This window comes from Vigna angularis, chromosome 11, assembly GCF_016808095.1.
Source record: "Vigna angularis cultivar LongXiaoDou No.4 chromosome 11, ASM1680809v1, whole genome shotgun sequence".
Taxonomy (NCBI): domain Eukaryota; kingdom Viridiplantae; phylum Streptophyta; class Magnoliopsida; order Fabales; family Fabaceae; genus Vigna; species Vigna angularis.
In genome coordinates, this window is record NC_068980.1 from 24,041,380 (window position 1) to 24,063,726 (window position 22,347).

Below are 22,347 nucleotides of genomic sequence, written 5' to 3' on the forward strand. Positions count from 1 at the left end.
TTTTGCCTTGTATTTTTACTTTCTGTTGGCGCCAAACCTTGTCCCAGTGTAGTTTTATGTCCATACAAAAGGACACGCAGGATGAAGAATTTCTGTTTATCCAATCATAATTTCTGTACCATACCACACCTTACCCTCTTCTCGCACTCTTCTTTCACCATTTCTCCATCTTCCATTTCTTCAGTTTTCATCCATAACCACACCTTCCCTTTTGCTTCTTTCACTCATCTCTTCACCCACCAAACTCAATCATGTAAGTTCTGCCTCCCTAATGTTAATGCATTCATTCTCATACCCAACAGAAATTCACACTGGTTTTTCACCTGTGGATATCGATTATCACGATTTCTGATCTGTTTCTGACAGATTTCAGCTTTCTTCAATTGGGTTGTCGATTTATCATTCAGTGTTCATATATGGAAGCTGTTGAGGGAAGATCTTCTTCTGGATATGGCAAACCTCCATGGGTATTTAGAGGCAGGCAAGTGTAACATGTTTTCTGTAGTTACTATGTTTTGGTCTGTCTTTGTTTGTATAAGTTTAACTAACTGGTTCTGTTTCTGATATATGTATCATCAGTGCCTGGTATCAACTCCATCTTGTGAAAGCAGAGAAAGCTCGAGCATACATTCCCAAAGAATTCAAATTGGTTGAAGCCTTTGGGTAGGTAAAATTCTACTTGCTTTATAAAATGGAGATTAAATTTCAACACCGATTAGTTTTCCAATTGCTCTTGAGATTAATTAGTTTGAGTTAAAAAGGGAAGTCAGTTTCTGCCTTGTTTCCTAATTTAGTCATATTCTCTAGGCTTGAAGAAGATAGAGTTTCTTGGAGATTACATAACGAGATATTATAATTTACATTAATGGAGGAATATCTCTACTTTACAAAAAGGTTTAGTGAGAATAAATTAGACTTAGATTTTAGGTTTATTTCTTTCCATTTTACCCAAACAATAAATACGTAAGTTAAGAAAAGCGAGTGATTTATTAACTTGTTAGTTTATCATTACATCAAATCCCAAATAAACAAAGAAAAAAATTGAGTCATTGCTATAAATACACGTAATAAAGTTACTTTTAAGCCAACTTTTAATATAACATAATATATTATTATTGGAATAGTTTACAATAAAATAATGATGAATAAAAGATTTCTTGAAGTGGGTAGATCACATATTTTAAAGATTTATCTACGATGTATTGTGCAAGTTTTTTAGAATACAATTTATTATATTATATAGTTTACTATATCAACTCTGATGCATTATATGTTGTTAAATTTAGAATAACTTTTTTCATTTTTACAATATATGGAAAGATTGTTATAAAAATAATATGCATAACAATTATATCCTAAAACTTAATCTCACTTTTTTTTAATATGGTTCAAGAAAATGATTGATGACTTGTAAGTTCCAACACTTAGGATTTCTAAACTATTTCATTTACATGTAATTTCTATCAATCATAATTTAAAAGGAAAGAATTCATCGTTGAAGAGTAGGTGGAGGCGATTATATTTTTTTTCAGATCATATCGAAGTTTCACATCAGCAATTATAAATTGACATAAAAAAGTGTGTATTAAAAGTTAATATAACTTGTCACGACGCTTTCAACTAAATTCATGGAAACACACAAACTTACAAAATTGTATCTGACTTTTGACTATTGTAATAAAAAAGTTTATTTTGAAACTTGTGATTTCTGAATTAAATCCCTTCATGCAGATACACTCTTGGTGGTTTCTTTCTAGCAAGTTATGAGGACAGTCCAGTTGGTGTCTTTGATGAGGTTTTGTTATATTTTAATCTCAGATTTTTTGCTTCAAATGTTTTTTTGAAACATATGCAATTTGTTGCTGACATTAGAACTTTGTGATGGGTAACAGCTTGTTGTGATCGCAGGACTTGTATGGAACCGCCCAACATCCTGCGCGTATGTTCCTACTTTTCACTATATCATCATTATACATAAAAATTAAATATATTTTTATTGTGAAATTAAAATTTGTTTTTATCTAAAAATTTGATATAGTTATTCTTCAAACTTTAAAAATAATAAATTAGGTTAAATTTTCTTATTTTTATTTTAATCTTAATTAAAAAATATATTTAATACATAATGTAATTGAATTAAAATGATTATATTTATTTATTTTTAGAGTTTGGAATTAAAATTTCAAAGTTTAAAAAAAAATCAATTTCACATCAAAATTTAAAAACTTAAAATATATTTAACCCTATCTTTATGAATGCATATATTAAAAATTTCTTTTTTCAAAGAACCCAAGTCTCTGACATTGTTAGGTCAATTACCATACATTTGATGTATTGTTCACTTTGGACCATTGTTTGGTACATGTTGTCCTTAAAATAAGTCTAGGAGGGTGAAAGGAGAAAGAAATATTTAAATCATCTTAGACCTTAACTTTTAAGCGATATGGGACTATTGAGTCTAGTAGAAACATAAGGTCCCAGTCAAAGTCTAAGGAGAATGTTCTGTTATCCCTAGTGGAGGACTTAAATGTTCCATTATCAGTCTTACATTGAGCAACACTATTCTGATCCCAAATCCTTCAAGCGACATCATTAGCTTCAATCATTATACATATGAGATATTGTTCGCTTTGGAGTCTTATTTGTCATGGTTTTATTCTTAAAAAGGCGTCTCGAAGGACGGAAGGAGGAAGGGGTATTTAAACCATCTTAGGCCTCAACTTCTAAGCAATGTGAAACTATTGAGTATAGTAGGAACATAAGCCCCTAGTCGAGGACTAAGAGGAATCTTTTGTTATCCTTAATGGAGGACTTAAAAGAAAGAATATTCCATTATCAACCCCAAAGATCGAATGCTCCCTTATCGGCCCATGGTGAGTGTCATGGTTTTGTCCTTAAAAGGTGCCTTGGAGTGTAGAAGGAGGAAGAGATATTTAAATTGCCTTAAGCCTCAACTTCTAAGCGACGTGAAACTATTGGTTGTGGTAGGAACATAAGCCCCTAGTTAAGGTCTAAGAAGAATGTTTCATTATCCCCAGTGGAGCATTTAAGAGACTGAATGTTATGGCAATCCTCTTAGCTAAGTTGAGCCAAAACTAGAAGAAAAACCATGGAGGCGGGTGAAGGATGATATGGTGCAGAAGCTTTGATGGACAAGGGAGCTAAGCTCAGAATTTTGTGTGGTTTATATAAGAGAGGTTGGACCAACTGTTGGAGGAATGTGGCTAGAGAAGGCCACTTGGGTTGCTCTAGCCTAGAGTGACCTAATAAAAGTAGTATGGGTCAAATTTGGCAGCATAACAATACTCTATTTCAAACGTAATTACATGAGGGGGAGACATCTTTATTTATAGGCTAAGGTGTCTCTAAATAGGCAGAAACTTCGACATAAAAGAGCCACCTTGGCTAGCTTGGAAAACAAGGAGAAATCCTCTTCAATAAGATGAAGACAAGTGGCGAAATGATCTCTAATGAGGGGGGACATGTGGTCATTATCTATGGAGAATCCTCTCCATTCCTAGAATGATACGTGGCCATTGACAAGGAGGAAAAACTCTCCAAAGAGTGATGACACATGGCATGAACAACTCACTCCTCCTTGTCTACCAAGTTAGATGAAACTTTGACCCCTTGGTCAACATTGGGCATTGACCCTTTGTTGACTTCAGTGGTCAAAACCCTATATACTTGGCCTAAAATACAAGACCCAAAATAAATCCTACACTACTAGATTCATAATATAAAGCATAAATAAATCCTAGACTACTTTTTCAAAATACATTGTCCAAAATTATTCTTACTCTAAAAGCTTCATATGGCCCAAGAAATAGAGTCTAGACTCATCTTCCACAGATGACTTCAACTCTTCTTGAAAGTATTTGGTCATGACTAGGGTGTATGCCATTAGAATGTTTTGTTATTGATCGCAAGGACCGAATGTTCTGTTATCGATCCTGGACACAATAATTTCGTTAGGGTGAATCACTATGTCTGAGGTATTATCTGCTTTGCAACTTTGTTCGTCATAATTTTGTCCTTAAAAGGTAACTCGAAAGATGAAATAAAAAAAAGGATTTAAATCGCTTTAGGTTTCAATTTCTAAGCAATGTGAGACTATTTGATGTGGTAGGAGTAAATATATTTGATTTTGGATAATAAGAAAAAAAAATATTTTTAATATAATAATTTTGATTTTGAACTTTATTAATTGTGAATATAATTAAATATATTTGATTTTTATTAATTGTCACACACACAAATATATATATATATATATATATATATATATATATATATATATATATATATATATATATTAAACAATAAGATTTAATCAATTTACAAATTTTAAATTTACAAAATGAAAAGGAAAGAAAAAAGACTTCCTTGAATGTTAATGATATATATTAAGATTAACTTTTTATTTAATAAACGCGCCTGATATTGCTAAATGTTAAAAACTGTTTAATTATTTTAATTATTAATAGAATTTAATAAAAAATAACATGATTAAAAATTTATATTAAAATTGTAAAATATTTTTATTATACTAAAAATAAAATATACCAATATGTATAGTATTGAACTGATTATTTATCAATAAAATATGAAAAAGAACAGCACTCAATTGGAATGAAGTTTTATATAAAAATTAATTCCAAAAGATGTTTTCAACCAAAGTGGATGTTGTAGTTTTGTGCATGTGATGCTGCTGCTACCCACACCTTACCCATAATTAAACTTTAATTTTTTTTAACGGTATAAACAGTGGAGACATAAGAACTAAACTCTAAAATTAAAGTCCAAATTTATAAATATAGAAATTAAAATAAAAGATTGAGATAAATATGGTAAATAGTTCAACCTTATTTTTATACTATATTGTAGCTTGTCCAATCAAAACATAGATAAGGTTCATGCCTTGGAAAGGAGGAACATTATTCTTACATCTTCTAATGTGTGGCTATGTGTTTTCTTATTAAAATAACATTATTTAAGAAAAGTATACAAAAAGATAAAATAATATTTAATATTACCAATACACTTGCCTGTGTAAAATTGTCTTTATACCCGTTTCTTAATGAATGGCTTTCAAACACTTGTTTGTGCACCATCTTTAAGCTGCCACCAAAAAAATAAAATATGACCCTTTATAAGTCATTAGGGGTTTGTAATAAATGTATTTAATACTCCTTAAAACATTATAAACATTTTTATATTAATAATGAATAACTCAAATCATCTTTTCTCCTTTTCTTAATACTTTTTTAATTACTAAATTAAAGCAAATAGTATTTTCTATATCATTTTAAAGATATACATCTATTTTATTTAATCAGTATTAAAAAAATCATCTAGAAATTGTAGAGGATATAACCAAAGTGTTCTAGATATGTTAATATACTAATCAAACCAAAATATAATAAATGACACAGCAGCTTTCATAGATCATAAATACTTTATAATAAATTCTAGACCCATGCATAGTGCATAAAACATTGGTACATTGTATTATTATGCATGATGTCATAATAATAATACCTGTTGTGGCGATTCAGTAGACTCAGGCCACAGTGGCTTATTTATTCTTCATTATTTTTGAACAATTTTTCTTCTAGAATTGTTTATTGGTCCAAATTCTTGGCTGCATAAGATAAAGCACTTATTTAGCATAAACATGCAGTTGCATTGAAGCGATTATGCAGGATTCTTTTTCCATTTTGATATATCAAGAAGTTCTTGTAATTGTATTTTTCTTCTGACGAAAAAGATGGGCAACAAGGGTGTACGTGAACAATGATGACGCCTGTTGTCACGGAAGAAAGGTAGAAGAAAATTCCCAGATGCATGCATACTAAATAAGGTTTAACAAATTGCTGAATTTCATTTTATCTAGAGATCAGGAGAATTAAGTTTTATGCGTTCTGCAAAATAATTCATGGATGATGATTTTCTCGATTAGAGATAAAATTAATTTATAATATATAAGTGGATGTAAATCTCACTTTACAAGTCAGTTTTGTAGGGTTGAATTAGATTTAAAGTCTATTTTTTAACATGATATTAGAGTTATGATTAGAGTCTATTTTAACAGTTCACTTTTGACTCTAACTATTCTAATTGCACTTAAAAAATTTCATCTACAATTTGGAATGGAATGAATTGCTATGCTCAGTTTTCCTTGATTTCAGCCTGTACATGTAACCTTCTATTATGGTATTGTTTTACCATTTTGGTATAACTCCCACATTTTGGGCAGGAGGTGGGCCTTCCAAGCCAAATGGCTGGGTTTTCCAAGGTAATTGTTTTGACCTATTGCATAATTACAGTTTGTTGAAAGTCACGTATCGATTAGAGACAAGTCAATTTATAATATATAACTTGATGTAAATTTTACTTTACAAGTCAATTTTATTAAATTGAGTTAGGTTTAAATTACACTTCTTAATATGAAATCAGAGTTATGTTACAAAACACTACTTATGATGTTGTATGCCAATTTTGAGGATTTTAACTAAAACTAAAGTTCAGACATTAAAGCACAAGCTGTGTGCATAACACTGATACTTGATAAAGCACTAATCAATAAAACTGAACATGGGAATTCTCTAAGCCTAGGTCATTTTGGATATTTTGCATATTTCCTTTGGCCATTCTTCAAAAAGACAATCACAGCAATCTCAAGACAACCGAGTGCCAAAAAAAGTGAATTTCTTCATAGGATTGGAATTGGTGCCAAGTTCTCTAGTCCAAAGGATCCCCTGAATGTCGAAGTAACCAAAATCAAATGTGCTGATGCAGAAGAAGCATGCAATATTAACATCAGTCTCACCAGTCCTGGTCAGTGGATTCTTTTATTTGATTTCACTTGCCTCAATGTGTTTCGTTAATATTACTTGAAAATATACATTTTTTCAATGCCTCTTCCTGTTTTAGTTGCTCTATCAAATGGTTATTGTAAATTCAGTGTACACTAATTTGGGATCAGTAATAGCATAGATTATGATTCTGTACATAGAATTATCTAAAAGGCTTGTCATGGTGTGAGGGTGAAATTGCTATGTTTTATGACAGTTCTCATTGTGTTTGATTTGTTTAGCTTGCCCTCTAATTATAATTGACACCATAAGGACTTTTCTGATGACAACCATGTTGATTGCAGTGCCTTCTTTGAGCTTTGACCACAGGTTAGGCCCAAAAATCAGAATGTCACTTCCAAGTTTTAGGTAAATTAGTGCAACAATCCATTATATACACTTTATGTTACCAGAGTTTTGAGTTTTCATTGACTAATGATCACTGTTTCAATTTTGCAGTGGAGCTACAGAGTATAATCCTAACCTCCTCAAATACTCTTGCCAGATTGAATGCAGGTTAGAATTCAACTTATTACTCTTAAAAAATATCTATACAATAACAATAAATCATTCTTGCTATAATCATGGGTTTTGAGTGAGGATTTACAATAAATTTATGGATCTTCTTCCTTACATGATGTTCAACTTTTTTAATTTTAATCAATGTGAAATGTAGACTCATATTTGAATTTTCAATAATACAAAGATTTTACTAGAAAAAACTAGAAAAAACACAACAACTAGACCTGAATCAAACTTACATAAATTTAACATCATTTTAAATTCAAAACCTTTGAATCTTCCTTTTATAGTGTTCAATTTTCTTATTTTTACTTAACGTAGAACTTTAACTTATACTTAAATTCTCAATTCTCAATTCTCAACCGTTATTACAAAAATAAACAAATTTATGATATTGTAAAACCTGTGTATGAACTTGTTACTTTTTCTTTTAAACTTCAAATGAACAAAGAGATTAATGAATATGACTCTGTCAATAGCCTAAAAGTGTCTTCTCAAAATTTAATAGGGTGCAAGCATTGAAACCGTTGAAGGTATCACAATCATTCACTTCAACAAATGATGGAGCTGAACAAATTTTAGAAGATCATGGAAGAAGCAGCAGCCTTGTGGCTGAAAATCATAAAACTGAAGCACAGAATTTCAGCACTTGTGTGATGTTATCAAAACCCTTACTAGCACTAAAGTTTAGTCAAATGAAGATGCAGGTTGAAGCACCCCTTGTGCTTTCCCAGTGCTCAAATTCTTTACAAAATACTGTAAGTTCTGTTCCATAGGTAGCACTGTCTTTCAGTACAGAAATTATTTGTTTCAGCCTTTAAACTCTAACGTTTATTCATCTCATCTCTTGAGTTTTTTTGCTTTAACATAGGTCAATTTTCTCTTTCATTTTGATGTCTTTATTTTTCGTTTTTATAGAGTTAGATATATATTCTTATAGATTACTAGATTTCTTCTAATTAAGGTTGTCTTTCATCAAATTAAGGTTTGTGCAACTGGATCATAGTTAAAAATGTTAGAATTACCTAACTATTAAGTGATTCATGTGTAAATAAATTAGGGTCAAAATGTGATTTAATATAATTGAGGGACTTAATGGCAATTACAACTTGATGGAAGTTGTATAAGAATGGTGAAGGGTTCTGTCCCTGATGCGCACAATTCTGAAGAAGCTCTCTCTTCCATTAAGCTTTCCAGAAAGTCTTGAGAGAATTAAGTTAGCATCAAGGGATAGATTGGGTAAGGAGTTGAAGCAAATCAAGAATCAATTAGCATGGATCAAGGTTAGTAAAATTTCTTATCATGCTTATGAAATTATGTTGATGTTGTGAGAATCATAAAATCTTAAGATCCTAGAACTAATGATATTAGAGAAACTAATGAATCTTACATGTGGTATCAGAGCATGGTTACTAGATTTATGATTCTCCTAGAATGATGAAATTATGTGCTGGAATAAATCCTTCAAGTTATATATGTAAAAAAAAAAAAGCTGCATAATGAAACTGTGTGCAAGAGGTAGAGGATGATGAATAGTATATTTGGGATGATGAATAGTTGCGTGAGTTTGAAGGTGTGAAAGGTTACTGGAAGTGCAAAGAAAATCATGCCAAAACTATTATTAAAGTTAAGTTTAACTTTATGAATGTTGACTTTGCCGTGAATGGTGTGGTGTGCTTTCACCTTTTGCAATGAATAGTAGCTTACGGGAATGAATGCAATGAAAGTTAATTTGCTATATTTTATAAAACTAGAGACAAACTTTGTTTACCAACTTGGTCTGCCACACACCTAAATGAAAGGAAAGTTTTTTTGTTTTATATGAATTGGTGCATTACAACTTTGCAAAATGTTATAACGTGTACATCACAGTAGTAATAATAACAAATTAATAATGAAAATTAAAGAAAAATTAAAGTCTTTAAGTGATTAAAATTAAAGGAGAAGTATTATCACTTTATGAAACTTTAGTCACTTAAATTGAAATTAGGTTTTTTAATTTAATTATGACACATAATAAATTTTATGTGAATAAATGTATATTGTTAAATTAAATTTAACAAGGATGTTATGTATGGTGAATAACAAATTAAGGTTATTATTATCATTATTATTTGAAATTAATTATGGTAAATTTTGTTAGTCACCAAAGTGACCAAAATTTTAAAGTTAATTTAATTTCAAATTATTAATGATTTTATTTCAATTACTCATTGTATGGATGCTAAATTATGAATAATTAATTTATGGGTTAATTGAAAATTCATTATTATAAGATATTTTGTATCATCCAAAGATGATTATTTGATCTTATAATTAATGAGTATGATTGTAGATAATTTTGTATGCTCGCTAGATTTATTTATATACCCAAAGGTAGTAGATGATTCTAGTTGATGCATATTTTAATTATCAATAAATATTTACAATTATTAGCATCATTATGCTTATGTTTGTGTATTAATGGATCTCCCAAAGGAGAACACTGATATACATAGAATGATGATTAAAGTGTGAATCTGTATTTATGACTCAAAGCACTAATGATTAGCATGTATTAATTACTGTCCCCGTTCCGGTATCTTTACACTCGCTCGCTACGTCTGTTCCGGTCTTTAATGGTTTAAATTTCCCTGATTGGAGTGAACAAGTCCAATTTCACTTAGGTGTATTGGATCTTGACTTGGCTCTTCAAGTTGAGAAACCGACTGCTACCACTGATATTAGTAGCACTGAAGAGAAAGCTCATTACAAAGCTTGGGAAAGATCAAACAGACTTAGTCTAATGTTTATGAGAATGAGCATTGCAAGTAACATCAAATCTGCTATTCCGAAAACCGAAAATGCAAAAGAATTTATGAAATTAGTGGAAGAGCGCTCCCAAACTGCTGATAAGTCCCTTGCTGGGACATTGATGAGTACGTTGACCACCATGAAGTTTGACGGTTCACGTACTATGCATGAACACGTGATCGAGATGACAAATATTGCAGCAAGGCTTAAGTCTTTATGAATGAAAGTGGATGAAACTTTTCTCGTGCAGTTCATTTTGAACTCACTACCGTCTGAGTATGGTCCATTTCAGATGAACTATAACACCATAAAAGACAAATGGAATGTGCATGAATTGCACAGTATGTTAGTTCAAGAAGAGACCAGACTTAAGAACTTAAGAAGCCACTCTGTTCATTATCTAAAGAATCAAGGAGCTGGAAAGAAATTTAAGAAACATGTAAAGGGTAAAGGACCATTAAAGATTGACGAGTCCTCAACCAAAATCCAGAAGAAAAATGATAAATGTCATTTCTGCAAGAAGTCTGGACATTTTCAGTAAGACTGCTTAAAGCGTAAAGCTTGGTTCGAAAAGAAAGGTAAGCATAATGCTTACGTATGTTTTGAATCAAACTTAACTGAAGTTCCCCATAATACTTGGTGGATTGATTCTGGATGTACGACTCATGTTTCTAATGTGATGCAGGGATTCCTTACAATCCGAACCATAAACCCAACTGAGAAGTTCGTCTTCATGGGAAATAGAGTGAAAGTTCCAGTGGAAGCTGTTGGGACTTATCGATTAATTCTTGACACTGGATATCACTTAGACCTGATGGATACTTTTTATGTACCTAGTATCACTAGAAATTTGATTTCTTTGTCTAAGCTTGATGTTGCTGGATACTCTTTTAAATTTGGGAATGGTTGTTTCAGTTTGTTTAAGCGTGCCTGTATGATTGGATCTGGTACACTTTATGATGGTTTATATAAATTGAATTTGGATAATTTATATGCTGAAACTCTTATGACCTTGCATCACAATGTTAGCACTAAACGCAGTTTAGTGGATGAACGATCTGCTTATTTGTGGCATAAACGTTTGGGACACATTTCCAAAGAAAGAATCCAAAGATTAGTAAAGAATGAAATCCTTCCTGATTTAGATTTTACTGATCTGAATGTATGTGTGGATTGTATTAAAGGCAAACAAACAAAACACACAAAGAAAGGAGCCACAAGAAGTACACAGCTTCTTGAAATTATACACACTGATATATGTGGTCCGTTTGATGTGAATACCTTCAATAAAGAGAAATACTTCATCACCTTCATTGATGATTTTTCGCGTTATGGATATGTCTATCTACTGCATGAGAAATCTCAAGCAGTGAATGTCTTGGAAGTTTACATAAATGAAGTAGAAAGACAATTAGACAGAAAGGTGAAAATTGTCAGGTCTGATAGAGGTGGTGAGTATTATGGAAGATATGATGAAAGTGGACAACACCCTGGTCCATTTGCTAAATTTCTTGAGAAACGTGGTATTTGTGCTCAATACACAATGCCAGGCACACCACAACAAAATGGTGTATCAGAAAGGCGTAATCGAACCTTAATGGATATGGTTAGGAGTATGTTAAGTAATTCATGTTTACCTGTATCATTGTGGATGTATTCATTAAAGACTGCCATGTATTTGTTAAACAGGATTCCCAGTAAAGCTGTTCAAAAGACTCCTTTTGAGTTATGGACAAATAGGAAACCCAGTTTGAGACACCTGCATGTTTGGGGTTGTCAGGCAGAAATAAGAATTTATAATCCGCAAGAAAAGAAACTGGATGCAAGAACAATCAGTGGATATTTCATTGGTTATCCAGAAAAATCAAAAGGGTATATATTTTACTGTCCTAACCATAGTACAAGAATTGTTGAAACTGGAAATGCTCGGTTCATTGAAAATGGTGAAACTAGTGGGAGTGTAGATTCACGAAAGGTTGAAATTACAGAAGTTAGAGTACAAGTTCCTGTAATTGGTACCTCTTCTTCAAGAGTTGTTGTTCCTCATGTTGTAGAAACACACAACAATCAAGAAGAACAACACATTAATACTCCCACGATTAACAATGAACCAGTTGTAGAACAATCACAAGAAATAGTATTAAGAAGATCTCAAAGAGAAAGAAAGTCCGCTATTTCGAATGATTATGTGGTTTACTTACAAGATTCAGAAAATGACTTAAGTATTGATAATGATCCAGTTTCATTTTCAGAAGCCATTAATGGTGATAATTCTGATAAGTGGTTAAATGCTATGAAAGATGAGCTTAAATCGATGGTACAAAATGATGTATGGGATCTTGTGGAATTACCAGAAGGATGCAAGAGAGTTGGGTGTAAATGGGTCTTTAAGACTAAGCATGACTCTCATGGTAATATCGAACGGTACAAGGCCCGACTTGTTGCCAAAGGTTTTACTCAGAAAGATGGCATTGACTATAAAGAAACATTTTCACCTGTTTCTAAGAAAGATTCTTTCCGAATTATCATGGCATTAGTAGCTCATTATGATCTTGAGTTGCATCAAATGGATGTTAAAACTGCTTTTCTGAATGGAGATTTAGAAGAGGATGTCTATATGGATCAACCGGTAGGGTTCACTGAAAAAGGAAAGGAACACATGGTGTATAAACTGAAGAAATCAATATATGGACTTAAACAAGCTTCCCGACAATGGTATCTCAAGTTCAATGATACTATTATATCCTTTGGATTTAAGGAAAACACTGTTGATCGGTGTATATATCTAAAGGTCAGTGGGAGCAAGTTTATATTTTTGATTCTATATGTTGATGATATCTTGCTTGCAACTAATGATCTTGGTCTATTAAGTGAGACTAAGAAATTTCTCTCTAACAACTTTGAAATGAAAGATATGAATGAGGCATATTATGTGATAGGAATAGAAATATTCCGTGATAGATCACAAGGATTGTTAGGTTTGTCTCAGAAAGCATATATTAATAAAGTTTTAGAGAGATTTAAGATGGATAAATGTTCAGCATCTCCCGTTCCAATACATAAAGGAGACAAGTTTAGTCTCATGCAATGTCCAAAGAATGATTTGGAACGGAAACAGATGAAAAATATCCCTTATGCATCTGTTGTTGGGAGTTTGATGTATGCTCAAACATGTACAAGACCAGATATTAGTTTTGCAGTTGGTATGCTTGGTAGATATCAAAGTAATCCAGGAATGGATCATTGGAAAGCTGCAAAGAAAGTTTTAAGATACCTACAAGGAACAAAGAATCACATGCTTACTTATAAAAGATCTAATCATCTTGAAGTGATTGGATATACAGATTCAGACTTTGCTGGTTGTATAAATACAAGAAAATCTACATATGGTTATCTGTATCTTTTAGCCGGAGGAGCAATCTCATGGAAAAGTGCGAAGCAGTTCGTCATTGCTACATCCACTATGGAAGCTGAATTTGTGGCATGCTTTGAGGCCACTATTCAGGCTAATTGGTTGCGGAACTTTATTTCAGGACTTGGAATAGTTGACAGTATTGCCAAGCCGCTGAAAATTTATTGTGTCAATTCCGCAGCAGTCTTCTTTTCTAAGAACGACAAGTATTCCAAAGGTGCTAAACATATGGAATTGAAATACTTTGTCGTTAAAGAAGAAATTCAGAAACATAAAGTGTCAATAGAACATATTAGCACTGATTTTATGATTTCTGACCCTTTAACAAAAGGGTTACCGCCCAAATTATTTGTTGATCATGTAAAGAATATGGGCATTATGTCTACCATTGAAAGTTGAATGTTAATGTTATTAATGCTTATGTGACACTTGAATTTTTTAATGTATAAGTTTCTGAAATTTGTATTTGTATTTTCTTCTGTATGGTTATGAATACAATTTATGATGAAGAAAAAGAAACAAATGATATTATTGTTATTGAAATGACATTATGTTTGAACCCATTATGTATTTAAGTTTTCTAACGTCATATTAAAGAGAAGGAGATGATACAGTAGTACATGGAAGGAGACATATCGATTGAATGATGTGCGACCGCCATGACTCTTATTATTTCTATATCTTTAATTATGAATAATGATGAAGCCAATTATGTAAAGTCCTCAAATGCGCATTATGATTATTTATTAAATCACAGAATGTTATGACATCACAAGAGTCAAGTGGGAGAATGTTAGAATTACCTAACTATTAAGTGACTCATGTGTAAATAAATTAGGGTCAAAATGTGATTTAATATAATTGAGGGACTTAATGGCAATTACAACTTGATGGAAGTTGTATAAGAATGGTGAAGGGTTCTGTCCCTGATGCGCACAATTCTGAAGAAGCTCTCTCTTCCATTAAGCTTTCCAGAAAGTCTTGAGAGAATTAAGTTAGCATCAAGGGATAGATTGGGTAAGGAGTTGAAGCAAATCAAGAATCAATTAGCATGGATCAAGGTTAGTAAAATTTCTTATCATGCTTATGAAATTATGTTGATGTTGTGAGAATCATAAAATCTTAAGATCCTAGAACTAATGATATTAGAGAAACTAATGAATCTTACAAAAAAACACCAATAATAAAACATATAAATTTTAAGATATTTTAGGAAATTAAAAAAATCTGAAAATAAATTTGAAAAGACAATAAAAACTTGTTGCAGAAAAGAAAAATCTCATACATAAAATTTTAAGCAAAATATTGTGAGAAATCGATTCTCTCACCTCTACACAGTAGATAATATAGATTATTAAATAAAAAGAGGGATAAATTACTTAAATGAATAAAAAACAGTATATTAAAAAATAGTTTGTAGGTGACCCGCTATTCGTAGCAATTATTTCTGTGAATACGCATTACATGTTTAAATGAAGAGTCAACGTTGAGTTTGGTTCATACCTGATGGGTTTAGCGTGTATGTGTGCACACGTAATTTATTTTCATATCATTGTTTATTGATATGCAATCTTGTTTTCAGTTGCTTGTGCTTGTGGTACTGGTTTAAGACTGCACGTAATATATGAAATAATTCTTAATATATAATATAAAACAACTTTCTTTTACCTTAATATTTTATTCATTGTCTTAAATGTAGTTTGACATTTGGAGAAAAAGAAATATATATATATATATATATATATATATATATATATATATATATATATAATATAAAAATAATTTAAAAAGTATAGATTAATTTAACAATATAATAATGAATTAAAATTTTGATAATTAATATTAAAGACTAATTTAGACTCTATTCTTAAAATAATTATGATTTTTTATTAATAATATATATTTTTATTAGAAAAAAAAAATTCGATTATCCAAGATGATATGGATAGAAGATTCACTTTTTTCAATGTTAAAATAAGTTAGAATAAAAAAATATAAATATAGAAGAATTTATGAGATCCATCTATAATATATTTACAGACGGGTGTAAGATAAAGTAATTAATTGATAATATTATTGATTGACAACTTAGATTTTAGTAGTATTATTGATTGCCAAATTACATTCAATTTAATTTATTATTTGTATATACAAGTATATTAATTATATATTCAATGATATTTGTGGCATGTTTTACTATAAATCTATTTATTATGGTATGATATGTACATATTGCATGACATTATGAGAATATTATATTTATTTAATATTATTATCCAATTTAGATATATAGATACAAATAAATTTTATAAAATAGTGTTTAATTAATTATTTTTGTTTAGATATGTTAATATAAAATCGTCTAAAAATTCTTTATTTTGAAATTTAACAAAATTATTTAACAAAATAGTGTCTATCAAAAAAGTCATTTAGGATAACTTATTAAACGATATATATGTCTAAACAATATCTTAAATGATGAAAATAATAGAATATCTTAAACACAATACACTATTTTAAACAATATAAAGAACATATTATCCTAAATGATGCTATAGTACACAAACTACGTTAAATGTTATAATAAACGTTTAATGTTTTAAATCCAATGTACAAATAGTATGTTTTGTTTATTATTTAGTTTCTCTTTATCTGTGCAGATCCTTCAAGGATAGATGCTTTATCGAAATTTATGTGTTAATTTAGAAAGACGTTGAGAAATACAAAGACATTATAGGAATGTTTCTTCAATGTCTTTTACTCAAGGAGAGAAAGTTTTATTATTGGAAACAAAGAATGATAGCATTCTTGGAATCAAGGCCAAGAGCTGAGTCTAACGAACATTTCTCTGATGGCCTATATATAGAAGATCATTCAGATAAAGAATCAAGAGGATAACATGCAACGAAAATATTCATTATGAGAAAAACATTCAAAAGAAAAGCACAGAAAGAGGTCAAGAAAAGAAAAAATATGAGCAGAAAAAGAGAAAAGAAGTCAAACAATACTCTCAAGCTTCTTTGTAATATTGACTTACTATTGTAAGAAAGAGAGAAAGAGAAAAGAGAGAAACACCTGCGAGTGTTTAGACTGCATTGTATTGTACTCACATCTTTTCTTTGAGAGTAATAGTCTGAATGACTTATAAGCAATCGTTGATTGCAATTCTGAAGAGAATCAAACACTTGTTGAACTCTGTTGAGTTAAGGAAATCTAGGCAAGGTTGTCTAGTACCAGGAGTGGTGTGAATACTCCAGTCTAGGATAACAGGAGGTTATTCGCTGACTTAGAAGACCAGGAGTGGTGCGAATACTCAGTTGTAATCTTATTAAAGATTATAGTGGAACCCTCTGTGAAAGAGGCTGGACGTAGCTCAATTTAAGTGAACCAGTATAAAAATACATGTGCAATTGTTGTTCATTCTTTTGTCTAAACGTTTTTCTCATAAAACTTGCATCTACTTTTTTATTTCAAAGTACAAGAAACTTCTGCTCTAAACGATTCTTATTCAACTGAGGAAGTTCTCATAAACACTACAGTATACATTCTGAATAACACGTTAAAAACAATTTTGAATGAACACAACCAAGAGTGGATGAAACTCAACTAGGTTGTGTATTGGGGGATACCAGGAGTGCCTAGGAATACTAAGAGTGGTGAGAATACTCAATTGTAATCTTGTTAAAGATTATAGTGGAATCCTCTAAGGATAGAGGACTCTAGACGCAGTTTATTTTGAGTGAACCAATATAAAAATATCTATGCATTTATTGTTTACTTCTGTCTCAACGTTTTTCTTATTAAACCTGCAGTTGCATTTTAGTTTTAAATACAAGAGCTTCATGTACTAAGTGATTGTTCATTAAAAAGGAAGTTCTTACAAACATTACAGTGAATATCCTTAATAGCACGTGAAAATAATTCTTTGTTTAAAATATTTTACAAGGTCGAGCGTTTAAGAATTACTTGAAAAATCTTGTATTCAACGAAAGTGCTCAACCCCCATCCCCCACTCTAGTGTTTTCAGGTAACTATGACTTTGATTGTCTTTAGGTTGCTTAGAGATGGACAAGCAAGCTAACTCATGTGCATATGTTTCCAAAATTGCATCCTTATTCATAGATTGGTTGGGAATGGACAAACAAACTAACTCATGTGCAGTTATTTCTAAGTTTGTGTCCAAACTAATAAAATGGCTTTAACTTTCCAAAGTAATTGATAACTAAGCAAACATAATATCAAACACATATTCATTAAGTTCCAAGTCTGTGACTTCCTTTTTTTGTCATTCTTTCTTCCTTTCATTGCTTTTGTCATTTCTAATTGATAAATAAATATTTCCTAGGTAATATCATTCTTTCTTCTCCCCATTGTTGGTGCCACTGCTTCTTGATGAACAATTCTTACTTACACAACAAAACTAAATAAGATGAATTAATACTTCCATTAAATGACAAATTAGGATGCTCTTTTCTTTATTTTTTTCCTCTTCTCTCTTTTAGTTCTCTTCTATTTCTTTTACTTCCTTTTCGTTTTTTTTTTCTCTTCTTTTTCTCTCATTTCCTCCTCTTCTCTCTCTTTCTTTTCTTTCTCTTCTCTTCTTCTCTTTTCTTTCTCTTATCTTTCTCTTATTTCTTTTGCTTCCTTTTCTATAAGTACTTCCTTTTCTTGTGCTCTCTTTAGCTTCCGATCTTTTCTACTTTTCAACGCATCTAATTTTTGCAAAGTCCTTTCTTCCTTCGCTTTCAAATATAGAATGTTGTTCTTGAGGTCTTCATCAGTAGTCATGAGACTTGCATTCCAATTAGGACATTGATGAGTGTCATGCCCATAACCTTCACATTTGGAATATCTTATAGATTTAACCCTTGGGAAAATATTTTTGTCAAGCTTATGTTTCGTTTTAATACTAAAAATTTCACCATTCAACTTTACAATTCTGGACTCCAAGGCATTAACATTCTCCACCAAGGCCTTATGAGAACACAACTTCCAGAAGGATGCCTCTATTGGAATCTGTTGCATTGTTCAATATTGATAAATCCTGCAAAAGGTTAAAAAAATTAAAATAACAGAATATATTTATATTCCCGCAACTCGTCTAAGTGTTTCACTCAAATTTTACTCGTGTATCACAATGATAAGCTTTTTCTTGAATGTACTATCTTGTCTTTTACCACTCAATTTCCCTTAGTGCTTGGCAAAAAACTCTAGTTGCTTATACAAAGAATGTGAAAAATGTTGTGAGATCTAAATCTTAATTTAAAGTTCAAAGAAAATACAAAACTTTAAGGAATTTTTAAAATACACAAAACAATAATATTAGAAAATAATAGGATAACCAAAAAGAGCTAAATGAGACAATGTAGAGAGGATAAAACAAACTGAATATAATTCAAAAGATTAACAATAACAAGCAATAATGTAATATAATAATTTGCATTGAACTCTATAACTTTTTCTTTGCTCTTGGATCTTAATTTATCTTTTTTTTATTATATCTTTGTTTCCTTTATACTTGGATCCATTATTATTTTTTTAATTTTACAATTCAACAGACAAACTAAGAAAACTAAACAGATTCCCTTCAAACACCAAAACTCATGTAAGATCTAAGTCAAGGTAAACAATTAATTAATTAACACAAAATATACAAACAAATAATTTCCACGAATCAAATGTAGAAATGCACAATTTAGAAGATAACACACACAAAAATAAAATCTCGTGAAATTGGATAAAATTTTGTTTTTTTAATATGACAGAAAAAAACAATTAAAAGAGGATATTCAAATCAAAACCTTGCTCTAGATACCAGATGATATTTGGTATCTAAGAAAAAATTCAAACCAAATCCTTGCTATGAATACTAAATGATTCAATCCTATCTAGGAAAGAGTACAATCATTTCTGAATTTGAATCCTTAAGAAGAACAACAAAAATTAGAGAAGAATGTAGAATAAGACAGGGATGAAGACACCACAATCTAGCTGATAAGTCAAGTGAAGATTCACCACAAATATGTTAATCTTTAATAAGAATTAAAGTTTTAATACAAAAACCAAGAGAATCCATTCTTAAAGAATGAAAATGCATATAATATGACTCAAAAGTATTTATACCAGCTTTTTGTAACTCTATATATAGGAACATAAGTTTAAGAAAACATAAACACCCTAAAATAAAGCACAAAGCATAAAGCCTAAAATATATAACAATAACAAAAGAGAAAATTACAGACTCAGACTTTCGCCGAGTGAGACCCGCTTGCCCAACAAATTCAATATTCTGCAAAATTAAAATAAAATGATAATTATTTAATTTCCTAAATTATTCTTCAATTGTTCTCATGATCTTCATCTTCTTTAAGTTTTCCCCTTCTTGATCTTTGACCTTGTCACAGATCCTTTGAATTGCAAATGTTCTTCTTCAAGTTGTTCTTGTATATGTTCAAGAGATAGTCCTGTACCACTTTAGGGGGCCGTAAATTGATTATATTTGTAATAAGCTTGGCACATACTATTTATATCCACTAGTTTGAGGAAGAGTATTGGATATATTAGATTATTAGATATCTTATATTTATTCTTTATATTTAGTTAGTTTGTTATTATTTCTTATTTGTATTTTTGGCTTAACCATATTTCTTCTATTATAAATACAGTACCTTGTATGTATATTCAGTACAAGGAAGATTAATCTCATACATAGTTTTTACTATATTAAATAATTTTATTATTTAATATTTTATTTAATTTATTTGTTATTATTTTATTGTACTATTTTTATTTTATTTGACTAACCCTTTTGTATAGTTTTTATAAGAACTAATTTGTTAAGACTCGGGTCAATGTTCTTCCTCTACTCCACACTCGTCATCGTTCGACTAAACTAGGGAATTGCCTACAAAAGACACAACACTATGATGTTAAAGTGAGTAAGTGTCCGAACCTGTTAACAATAAATGTGCAATGAATGTAACCAACCTACCAGAATACCACAAACCTATATTTATATTTTTCGAGATAAGTTTCTAATTAGTGTTGACCTAATTATGACCTAATTATGGTCTAACTTAGGTTTAACATAACCATCCTTAACATTAATTCCAATTTTAGTCAAACCGCTCAACTTCCTGGACGATTCCTGTGAGGTTATATTGTTAACCGTTTGGGCAACTATTCGATTTTTAGACTAACAAGACGGTTATACTATACAATATATATATATATATATATATATATATATATATATATATATATATATATATATATATATATATATATATATATATATATAAGAGAGAGAATTACAACTTTTCATTTATTTAAAAATATTATAACATAATAATTAAATTTTTATTACAGTGATAAAATATGTCTTAAGGAGAAAAAAATACAACAAACTGTCAGACCTAGTAAAAATTCAACCAAAACCCCAACTGAGTGGAAGACAAATGTCGAGGAAGGGGAGCTGGAAAACAAAAAATTGGCTCACTTGGTAAACAACATTCAATTATATTAATCTCTGAGAAGTATTATTATATTCGGTCCTTTTCACAACTAGTGAGTAACTCTCTCAATTTGATTATGTTTGAGTTGGAGACATCTCGGTCTCCCTCCAAGTGTTCGGTCTTGTTCTGGATTAAAAATTAACGTTCGGTATTTGGCATCCTACGGGATCTTTATTCATATTGGTTAAGTTAAAGTTTTAATGATGAAAGATGATGGAATATGATATGGATGAAATGACTTTGATTATGAAAGAGTATTCCGGGGAGGAATATCTCATGAATGGATATTGGAATTGGTAAAGTATGAATGTGAGCACGCTAAGATGGTGGATCATCCTGATATTCCGTGATTACTCGTTCTCACGTAGAGATGGGTAAGTCATGTGTGGGAATGATAGGAGGTCCTAGTCCTTATGGTTAATTTGGACAGATAGGACTAACCTCGGGTGGCAACTGTTGAGGGTATCCCAGTTACTACATCACCCGGGTGCACGAACGTCGTAGCTACATAGAATTTATACAGTCTGGACAGTCAGAGTCTAGTATTAGGCTTTGCATGAAAGAGTTAATGATTTATCCGGTTTAATTGATTTTATGAAATATGCTGATATATGAATTAAATTACATAAGCTTACCCTATTTTCCTGTCTTGTCCGTTTTGTACGTTCGGTCGTTTGTCCTGTTGCAATGATCATCCGTGTGGGTGTGAGCAGAAGGAGAAGAGCTGGAAGAAGCGCTGGAAGAAGAAAGTTTGGTCGAGGTAGAAGTTAAGACCGAACAGTAGAACCGTTCGGTCAGTAGTTAGCTTATTTGTACGATGACCGTTCGATCATCTTTTACCTTTTTCTTTTGTATGACCGTGCGATATAGGTCTTTTGTATGACCGTGCGGTATAGGTCTTTTGTAAACCGTTCACTCTAGATTGCTTATTTGTACAGTTTTAACTTTCTCGTTATTCTGTAAGGCCGTTCGGCCATAAGCGCACATCCTATCTTTTGGAAGACTGATCTGTAGTATTATTAACATGTGATTATTCTATTATATAGTTTTATACTGTATTTTTGGGATGTTACACAAACAATTATCTACTTCTTAAAAAAAAGAAAATTCTACTAAATACTCTTTCACTAAAAAAAAGGAGAATTTATTGTAATTTTAAAATGAACATTTATTAATCATTATGTCATTACTATTATTATATAAAAAATGACTTCACTTGGTGAATTAAAAAAAATGAAAATATCCCCCA

At 30.8% G+C, this 22,347-nt stretch overlaps 1 protein-coding gene across 9 annotated transcripts; it reads left to right on the plus strand.

Moving 5' to 3' along the window:
• Positions 1-73: 73 nt before the first annotated feature.
• Positions 74-22,174, plus strand: LOC108334214 (protein NEOXANTHIN-DEFICIENT 1). Of its 9 annotated transcripts, none has more exons than XM_052870860.1 (12): positions 83-253; positions 367-481; positions 580-663; positions 1,732-1,795; positions 1,893-1,939; positions 5,771-5,825; positions 6,260-6,298; positions 6,666-6,840; positions 7,163-7,226; positions 7,317-7,373; positions 7,888-8,137; positions 21,812-22,157. In XM_052870860.1, the coding sequence occupies exons 2-12, from the start codon at positions 417-419 to the stop codon at positions 21,860-21,862; spliced, it is 951 nt and encodes a 316-aa protein (XP_052726820.1). In that variant the 5' UTR covers positions 83-253; positions 367-416; the 3' UTR covers positions 21,863-22,157. The 9 variants fall into 9 exon arrangements, 8 of the variants coding, with proteins under 8 accessions (XP_052726821.1, XP_052726820.1, XP_017425416.1 ...); XM_017569927.2 differs by lacking the exon at positions 21,812-22,157 and adding an exon at positions 16,245-20,340 and having other exon boundaries at positions 84-253; XM_052870862.1 differs by lacking the exon at positions 21,812-22,157 and adding an exon at positions 8,569-9,365 and having other exon boundaries at positions 84-253.
• Positions 22,175-22,347: the final 173 nt, after the last annotated feature.

Excerpts from the sequence above, each read along its gene's own strand:
- LOC108334214 (XM_052870861.1), top strand. The coding sequence starts at position 82 with ATGAAGAATTTCTGTTTATCCAATCATAATTTCTGTACCATACCACAC. Across the intron at positions 254-366 it reads CACCCACCAAACTCAATCAT|ATTTCAGCTTTCTTCAATTG; the intron begins GTAAGTTCTGCC and ends TGTTTCTGACAG. Across the intron at positions 1,796-1,908 it reads CAGTTGGTGTCTTTGATGAG|GACTTGTATGGAACCGCCCA; the intron begins GTTTTGTTATAT and ends TTGTGATCGCAG.